The 9,719-nt window shown below is 46.6% G+C and overlaps 1 protein-coding gene across 2 annotated transcripts in view; it reads right to left on the bottom strand.

Annotated features, from left to right (window-relative positions):
- The window catches only part of fam222ba (family with sequence similarity 222 member Ba), a 28,863-nt gene that overhangs the window by 4,866 nt on the left and 14,278 nt on the right, over positions 1 to 9,719 (bottom strand). For both annotated transcript variants that reach the window (XM_070982839.1, XM_070982840.1), the window contains exon 2: positions 4,572 to 4,699. In XM_070982839.1, coding sequence (XP_070838940.1) covers positions 4,572 to 4,653 — 82 coding nt within the window. In that variant the 5' untranslated portion in view covers positions 4,654 to 4,699. The remainder of the gene's footprint in view (positions 1 to 4,571; positions 4,700 to 9,719) is intronic.

Here is a 9,719-nt window from a genome sequence, read left to right as displayed (position 1 = left end):
GGACTTTTCAGTTCAGGTAAAACAGATGTTGCCTTTGCAGCACACAGGCTACTTCTCTCTGCCGTTGAGTGAGCAGTAATTTGACATGTCTGAATTGTTGGCAAAGGTCTGCAGCTTCATGTGGCCGAGGCCGTTATGCTCAGTCCCTCAGCAGACAGACGGGGCTTGAGGGATGAGGCACAGAGCTGAACTGCGAGCACTGACACAGCGGCACCAAGAGTTGTGCCAACTGGCTAATTAATTCCTGCTTTATTTGTGAACAGGAAACAATGGGTAGCGATGTGCAGGGCCGGTATGGGGCGGCACACAGGGGGCTGCTGTGACTAAGTGTTCAGCCTGCTGATGGCAGCCTCATTAATGCAGGGGTCTGGGCCAAGGAGCTGGAGCTCGACACCCGCCATCGCCGAGGCCTAATGTCTGTCACTAAATAAATGCCAGGGTAAGCAAACACAGATAAACGAACACTTACACACCAGCTCACAGACATGCTGAGGATGGACTTCACCTGTCAAACACAGGTAATGATAAATGACCTTGTCGGCAATGATGTTTCGTATAATGACAGAGAGCCAGACTAAATAAATATAAAAGCAGTTTGAATGCTAAGTGTTAACATAGCCAGTTTTCAAGGTATCAATGGGTTACATTTAGTACACAAAGCATACGATTTCAAACAATAAACTACACTTTGATAAATGCAACTTGCTTTCTGTCAAGTATTCAAGATATATTTAGAGATTGTGAGATTCTGGCACAGCCTCCTTGGTCTGCAACCTCATGTCAGTGTAGCTGTAGAAAGGGTTGTAAGTAGGTGGGAAGAGAGTACCATCAGCTGTTGCAATGAATAAAACATCGTTCATCATTTCATGGGAATAAGATCTTCTGGATGAAACCAGGATTGTGGACAGCGTAAAAAAGACCACAGTAACTTTCAGGGCTCGCTCTGTGTTCAGAGAGGTGCAGAGGAGCTGTGCGGGGAAAGAAGCGTACATACTGAGCCAACATGGAAGGGCGAAGCAGGGGGTTATTTATACAAGCATGCAAGACTGGTTGATCAAAACACGCTTAAAGAGCTTCAACAGAGACGAGAAAACCTTCTGGTTTCTGTACAGGTGTCTAATTGGGGTCAGACATTTGTCTTAATACAGATCAGGTTTTGTTTCATAGACTGTGGATATTCTAAATAATGAGATGTGTAAATTTAACATAATCCCTGAATTGAAAGATAAATTAATACAAATGTGTGTGCAGTTTCTGATATGTCATTTATGGAAATTTAACCATGTGTAATCTTGAAGATAGAGGGGAAATATAGCTTTCACTTCCTTTCAGATTGAAAAATATAGCAAGAAAAATGGCAACGAGCATGTAACCGTGTACAGTGTTATTTCCTTGCCACTGGCACTTGTGTAATGAGTTTTATACTTAAGTTGTAAGACTCAGGCAAGTAGCAAAGAAAGCAATGTCAATGTCTGGAAACTGACCAATCCATTAAATTGGAAAAGGGATTATACATTGTTAACAAAGCTTAGGCAGGCATTTTGGGATAAAAAAAAAGCAAATCATAATGGAGAGTTTAACAGAACTGCTGTAAAATGTGAATGAAATCGGTAAATTACTGTTCCCCTAATAGTGGATAAAATCGACCTCTTGCTGTTTACATCTGTTTAAGGATTCTGGCAGTTGTTGATTATGTGTTCTAGTAAGCAAGTGTAGCTTATTAGCATTTCAACCTTAACCTGAAACCTGGATTAGCTGAAGAGCTTAAAGCATCAAGGGAGGGTTAATGAGGATATGAGTGAAGTTTGTAGGCGGCTGCGAGCATAGCATCTCTCAGATCTCCAGCTAAGCACGTTCCCAGGGAGGGAACAGGGGAAAGAGGCCAGTCTGGCCATGCGTTAATTACCCCGCTGCTAGCTAGCTAGCTGGAACACAAGTGCACAGTCAGCAGGCACTAATTAGGGTTTCTTTTATTCAAACTAGTGTTTTTATTGAACAAGGTTTAAGCAGCAGGGGGCAGGGGCTCATGCTGCTGTAAATTGCAAATTTCACACAAGAGCAGGAAATTAGGTCTAAGGCTTCAGATTCAAATTAGACATGTGAATCTGGTTTCCCACACGATGCCAACTCCTTATATTTTTACAGACATTTGAGCGGAGCATCCCATGCTGATGACCTTTGAAAAATGAAAAATATTATAAGGAGAGGAAGAGAGGATGGTTGCTTTTGATCTCAACAGGGACTGAGATGTGAAAATCAGCCAAGTGGCCCAGCTGTGCTCACTGTTTGTTCTGCCTGAAAGAACTGAAGACCAAGGGCCACTTCGTGGTACTTGAGTCATCCTGCCTGGAGTATGAGCTGTTTTCTTTGTGACCCACTGTCTCTTTGCGTACCTGATGTATTCCTCTGACAGCCTTTACATTTCACAGCCATCATCTGTTAACAGTCACTCCCTGATGATAAATAGAGCAGCTGCTCTGGCCTTGCCTCTGACAGCAACCTGTGAGCTCATAACTTTAAATGACTCTCCTATGCACAGATTCACCCGCAGGAGAGGTCGCAGAGCACGGCAAGCCTGGTGATCTAGACTTCTTGGTGAAACTAGAGGGAGGGGAAAGTGTTGAAGACGAGAGTCTGTAACACAAGGCTGAGCATCAGGGTGTATTGAGTAGCAGTAAGGACAGTGCACAAAGATGCAAATGGGAATACAAATTGGAGCTCTCTTAACTCTACATCCAGGCTTTTTTGTCTGTGGAAACTTGACAGTGTCCTAAATAAAGATTTCACCTTTGTGACAACTGATCTGTGAATTTCACCTAAAAGCAGTCAAGTACATCCCTCATGGAGTTAAGCTGTCAAATGATCTTCCATGCTGGCTGAACGACGGGGCTCTGCAGAGACAACGAGGCTTTTGGACAGCCAGGAGGGAGACGGCAGAGTGTTACATGAGGGCTGAGCTCTGGCTGTGTGTGGCAGTGCACAGAGAACTCGAAACACAACCACCGCACAGAATGCAGATACGCAGAAGCCGGTCTACGGGGCTGGGTGGTGGACAGTTTTTTTTTTTTTTTGATCCACTTTTTCCAATGGCACTTTGATAAAAATGATTTTGTCTAAATGAAAAACAGCTCCACCGCGTTTGATGTGACACTGTGTCTGTTAATGACACTTTGAAGAGGAGATGAAAAGGAAAAGCATTATGATAGAATGACGAGGAGAAAAAAAAAACAGATTGAAATTACATGTCTATGACTGGCCTGTGAGAAGCACGCTCCATCAGCGAGATGGATTACAGCGCTGGGCAGAAAAACAAACTGAACTCCAGTTGCGCCTCGTGCTCTGATGTGCCTTAGTGTGTCACATAAAGGAAGAGCAGAGAAACAGTGTAGCTGATGGCTGCACCATGTCACAAGCCTGCCTGAGTGAGGCAACAGACGTTGGCACTTAGCAGACTCCCTCACGCTCGCTGATCTCCTGGGGGTTGGCTGATTACTGTGATTCTGAAATTACAGTCTTGATGAGCTGGAGCATTTTACAAAAAAAAAAAAAAACTGCTGCAGAAATGGGTCAAGCCGGGGCTCAGTTTCCACTCAGAGAAAGAGGCAGGAGGGAAAAGGAGACGTAGACTTTTTATGATCGTATAAATAAAGCTGACCAACTGGATGGGCTATAATCAATGCCGGGGAAGTGATTGATCTTTTGGCTATATCTAAAAGGCTCGCTGTGTCACAGACAAAGAGACTGACAGCATGGCATATGTAAGTGTGACTGTATGCACGCATCACTGAGACCACGCATTATTACAAAATGTGAACGTGCACATTTGAATGTATCTAAAACAGAAAGACTTGTTCCCATTCATCAACTAGTCTGACGTTAATCTCCTCCAATCTCACTGGCAGATCCAGATCCTGCCTCAGCTCTCGATGGTGACTGCTGACTTCAACTCTCCATTTGTGCTGCTTCCCCTCACACAGCGAGAGTCCAAGTTTGTCAGCAGTTGAGTTGTGAAATTCAAACACATTGAATTAACTGGGCCAGCTCTGACTAGTCTGCCATTAAACCCGGGGCAGCAGATTGCTTCTTAAATTCACTCACATTACAAGATCATCAGGGCACAACCACTCAGCCGCAATCTGTCTGCGAGTCTGACAGTGACCGACTCTTCCTGATGGTGAAAACTAGCTGAGATGGTCAAATCTGACGCATGAATGTGGTGACAGCGCTGTAGCACGCACAAAGGACCGCACTCTTGTGGCAGACAGATCTTCAGGAGCGATGAGGGAGGGAGGGAGGGAGGGAGGGGGGCAGTTCACTGTTCATCAGCAAATTAATGGCGCAGTTCATCCTAATTTCCCTTGAAGGCAGATTTATGGTCCTGGAGCACAAAAATATTCTCTCTTTCTTTCTGGTTTTAACACAAAGCTGCAGAAGAGAACGAGGCCAGGGTTGGCATGGGCATCTGACGCGGGGCGGGCAGCAGGATTGTAACAGCTTGGTTTGTTGTGTGGGATGGTGGTGGTAGTTAATAGTGTATGTGTGTTTGTGTGTGTCCCAAGATCAGTACTTACATTTCTGAAGTCCAGTGTTCATCTGCGTGTGGGGGAGAAGCTGGAGGGGGAGGTCACCTGGCCCTGGCAGACAGGCCAGCATTTCACACAGACACTAATGCAACATGGGACACACACTTCTCCTCACACTGCAGAGAGAGAGAGAGAGAGACAGAGACAGAGAGAGAGAGAGGGAGAGGGAGTTGGAGAGTGAGAGGGGGAGAGGTCAGCAGTCAGACATAACTGCAAGGCAGCACATGGTGCGTGGTGATACAGAGGCTGGGTCCAGACTAATAGAACTCTGTGGCTGATCCCCGGAGGCACAGGGCTGAGGGAGACACAGTTACCTTTCAATTAGAAACTGATTCACACCTGGAGCATCAGGTAAGGTGACATTTGATGCCAATAACAACTTCAATTAAACATCAAACAGCTGAAGTAAAACGGGCAGACTGGGCCTGAGGGGCTGGCAGCTTTAAATCGACTCAGTCCCTCCTCCTCCTTGCCCTGCATGTTAGTCAGCTAGTTGGACCCTGCTACCTGCGCTCAACGTCTCCACCTCCACTAGACCATGGCGGAGGAAATTAATGACTCCTGTAGACTCGAAAAGAACACACTCAAGAGGCCTCGCGCTGACAAGTTAGTGAGTCTTTGATCAATACTGCAGTCCCCCAGACCTCCAAGAGGCCTTTATTTTGGGGACATTAAACAATGGAGCTGGCTCAGGCTGTGGTGGAAAGAAAGGGATAAACTGGGCTACAGCTCCAATAAATGCCTGCCACTTTGTGCAATAACCTGATGTAATAGAGAGGGAGAAAACGTTAGCCATGCTCCACTTGGCTTACTGCTGTATTCAAAACACCACAGATGCTTGCTTAATCAGCACTGAAGAACAGTCAGGGAGCAAATTAAGTCTACAGAGTCCGTGCCCTCCCCTTTTGCTGCGTGGCATCAGAAGAGGGCGGCAAGTGTGCACAGACAAACAGCGTCTATGAGAGAGGCAATTACCCACAAAACAACCTTGGCATGCCTGTCTGCCGCAGGGTGACGGCTTAAAAGTGTCTTCCCCCCTGCAGGGAGAAGAGACAAGTGGAGGAAAGAGTGACAAAGCGAGAGAGAAAGGTGGAAAGAGAGAAAGACGGGTGGCGGGCTCGGGGTGGTGGGGGGGCTGAACTTGCTTTAAAAAGCAGGAGCTCAAAAAGGTCAGGATGACAGCTCATTTAAATCCTCCCAGCGAGAGGAGAGAAAACAAGCCTTAATGAAGCTGCCAAGTTCTACACAGATACCTGAGAGCGTTGCACCTTGGGGTGCTGCAGGGGCAGGGCGGCAGGGGGGAGGAAGGGAGGAAAGAAAGGGGGAGAGTGGTGGGTGGCAGAGCTGCAGTCCTGAGACAGATCTGAGGATTTGGGGGTGTTGGTGCTGCGTCACCCTTTCTGCTGCCCAGCCTCCCACTCCTCTCATCCTCCTCCCGTTCCCCTGCTTTCTGATTTACAGCCTGGACCGCCATATGGCAGCAATCCCTGCCCTCGATTCAGCGTGTCACCATGCATTAACTTTAATTGGCCTGATATGTTATTCTTTTCCCTCTGCCTTGGAAGGATTTTAGGTACATAGCGCCTTGATGTCAGCAGGCAAGATTTCCAGCTCTCTCTCATTTATCAGGGTGCCAAGATTTCACACAAAGATAACAGCAATCTCTTTGACAACAGGAAGGTCTGGGGTGGAGGAAAACTAAATATCAAATACAACAGTGTCTTTGCTAGGGATTTCAAAAGCGGAACAGTGGCAAGAGAGTGAAATGATGTGGGAAAAAACATACACCAGCAGAAACTGTCAGTTCATTTGTTATAAGAACACACACATCAACACACTACAGGCAAAAAACAGCCAACAGGCCATCAGCCCACCCCCTTCCTGCCTCCCCCACAGCGCCCCTGAATGTCAGAAAGCTGTGCAGTGGGGAGTGCTGCGGCAAAGGTCAGTCTATGGTAATGCCCCAGCTGACACTCTGCTTTGCAGCGCAGAGCAGGAGGAGATGAAACCCAACAGACAGAAGCCTGACGTCTACTGACTCGCGGATCAGCACCACTGCCACAGCGACTTCAAATATACATCACACGCCAAACACTGGCGCTTTCTACAAAGGCACCCACCCCCACAGAGGCTTTTTCAACACATGGACTATTTGTATCAGGAGCAGGATGACAACACCTGATAGAGTGTCGAGTCCACTCCGGGACCGAGCTCACTAAAATTGGAGGTGCCTCTCCTCAGGTCGTAATCAGCATGTGACTGACTCGGCGGCTGGCTTCTGCTGAGTCCAAACTGCTCTCTGTCCACAATGCAGGGGTTTTAGCCTGGACTGGAACAGGGCTCGACTCTTCAGCCATCCACCCATCCAAGCAAATAGGTGTCTACCCCAGTGGCTTAGTAGCCATTGTGACACAGACACAGCCCCTCCTGTCCTGAGTGGAAACAGAGTTGCGTCTGTGGAGGCCAAGCAGAGCCAGCTGGGCAGGCCTGTGGAGCAGGGATTGGCTCGGTGGAGTTTAGCCAGGCGTCTCACACTATCAGCCCAATGCAGACAGACACCACAGGGTTCTCAGAGTATTAGAGGGGGGGCCGTGACTAGGCAAGTCTCCACCAGCTACTTATAGAACTGTAATAAAAGTGTGCGAATAACTGTGCGGCTTTCATTATAGACAAATAAAGACAAGCAGACAAAGCAGGACTTGAGCAAGTGATGTGCATGGCTTGTGTCATGTGTCAAATTGCTCCCATAAAAGCTGACCTATATTTTCTTTTCATTCCTGGTGGGGAAGGAGAAAAAGAAAGCCATCTGAGAAGTTGAAAAAAAAGAAGCGCAAAGAAGAGAATAAGGAAGAGGATAGATGCAAGCCATTAGGAAATCAGACCAGCTGACTGCATTTATGCCGAATCTTTTGATCAACGTCCTCCTCATCAACTACGATCTGCATTTCTTAGAATTTAGGGAATTGCGTCGGGCTAACTGCATAGGAAATCATCTGTGAAAACCAGCAGTAACACGTGAAGAAAAGCAAGAACTATGCACCAAAAATAAGCTCATTAGAAGAAGACACATACAGCAATATTAGCGAAGAGAAACAATAAAGAAAAAAAAGCAAGGTGAGACAGTATATTTGGTTGCTGGTTGAATATTAACAGCTTTTCTATACCAATTAAAAGCAAAAGCAATTAGAAGAACCAAGTCACCATGTTGTACATTGCTTGTGCTAACGGCTGAAGGAGAGGAGTGGAGGAGAAAGCAGGCTGCTGTTATTTTAATTGCATGTTTACCCCCAGGTTATGGGTCTGAAATAGAGCCAAGAAAAAAAATGTTGCGGTAGAAATTCAATGCAACTTCACTGTGTTGATTCTCTCAGGGACAGAGAAAGTGAAATTACTTTTCTTTGCAAGCTGAGTCTCTGAATAGGAGGTAAAGAAAGAAAAGATGTAGGAAGAGAACAGCTTTTTACCCTTGAATACCAAGCTAGAGTGTTCTGTCAAAAGAAAGGGGAAAAAGCCTTGGCTCTTAAGCATGTTAGAGGAAGAAATGACACATCAGTGTGGCCTTCAATAGCCCATCAGGCTTTACAAACAACAGAGGTAGAAAAGGGTTTCTGTTGCTAGCAGAGGACCACGGGCATGTTAGGCTACGACAGGCTGGTTCACAGTCTCACACAATGGATCCTGATGACTCCAGCACATCCCGGGGCGTTTGGAACGGGCCGTTTGCTTTTCAGTCAGCAGAGACCCCTCATCAACCTGGACTGTTATCTCACACCAAAAGAGAAAGGGTGAGAGAGTGGGAGACGGTCACGATAGCGAGGGTGGAAACAAGGAGACGACAGCCAGCCCAAAACCCAAACTCACACACAAATTGAAAGTCTGTAAAATAGTGGTTTCCAAGTTGCGGTGTGACGGGGATAAAACTGTCAAACAAGGAAACTACTGCAGGAGTGTGGGAGAGAGGAAGACAGCTACTTGAAACTACTCTTCTTTAGAGCGAGGGAGGGGTCTGTGAAACAACTGGGAGGCTGTATGAACGCTCAGTAACTAACTGATGAAAAAGTGACAGTTCCCTGAGGTGAGGTGGTGGATATGGAGCGGAGAGAGACAGCATGCCCCAAGAATAATGCATAGTCCATAGCTGGATCGGCTAATTCTTTGCTACGTGAAAGTTGGTTTCATATTGAGAACTAAGGCTCTTAGAGGAGCTGTGTACAATGAAGCTATGGGAAAGAAACCCACTTCAAAAGTATGTGGCCTCTTATCAGACTCTCGTTTTCACATCAGTAGTTTAGAGCATTCTGGCCTGCTGGATGATCTCACAGTGGAGCAGTTGACAGAAATGGTGGTGAGATGAGGGGATGAGAGGATATCGGACAGCGAGTGTCCTAGTCCTGGCTATCTTTGCCAGAGCTATGTCATGGCCATTACCCGTCCACCACGTCAGAGCTGCTGGGAGAGCCAGCCAAGGTCCATTCTTCAACTTAGGGTCAGTTTCACTAACGGCCACTTAAGCCCACTTGGCTTCCCGAAGAGCTCTACAAATGTGGAAGGTAGAGCTAAGTGTGCTCAGTCATGTCAAGCTTGGCCAAGGTCAGGTGGGCAGACAGAAAGGGCTGGCAGTGCTGCACGCGTGGCGTCATGAATGCCAAAATGCCGAGGCCCCTGGCTGCGCCGTTTGACAGACATGTTTACACCTGATAGAAAATGCAGTGTGGATGGCCTGCCAAAACAGAGGGGATCCAAAGTGAGGGGTGCCAGCCTAGTTATTTATTTATCTGCTGCAAATCCATCCAGAGTGCAGCCAGAAGCTGCGCATGCCTCAATGAGGAATAAGCCAGCCTACTCTCAGACATGACAGCTTTAAACCACTTGAGGGAGAAAAAAAAAGATCTGACGTGCAGTAAAAGAAAAGCAAAGATCTCATGAAGCAGCTCTAGAGATTGGACTTGATTTACTCACACTCTTAATACATCTCACACTAATTAATTCTCAACACATGAAATTAGTCACATTAATCACAGGCTCTTTTAAAACCATCCATGACGATGTTCAGAGGCTGGGCCTGTTCTTACTCCAGCACTACAATCTCACCAGTTTGACTCAATAGTGGGACTTGAAAGCTGTTGTTAACAGAGT

This window comes from Chaetodon trifascialis, chromosome 16 (assembly GCF_039877785.1).
Source record: "Chaetodon trifascialis isolate fChaTrf1 chromosome 16, fChaTrf1.hap1, whole genome shotgun sequence".
Lineage (NCBI taxonomy): Eukaryota > Metazoa > Chordata > Actinopteri > Chaetodontiformes > Chaetodontidae > Chaetodon > Chaetodon trifascialis.
This window is presented reverse-complemented; position numbering and strand designations above follow the sequence as displayed.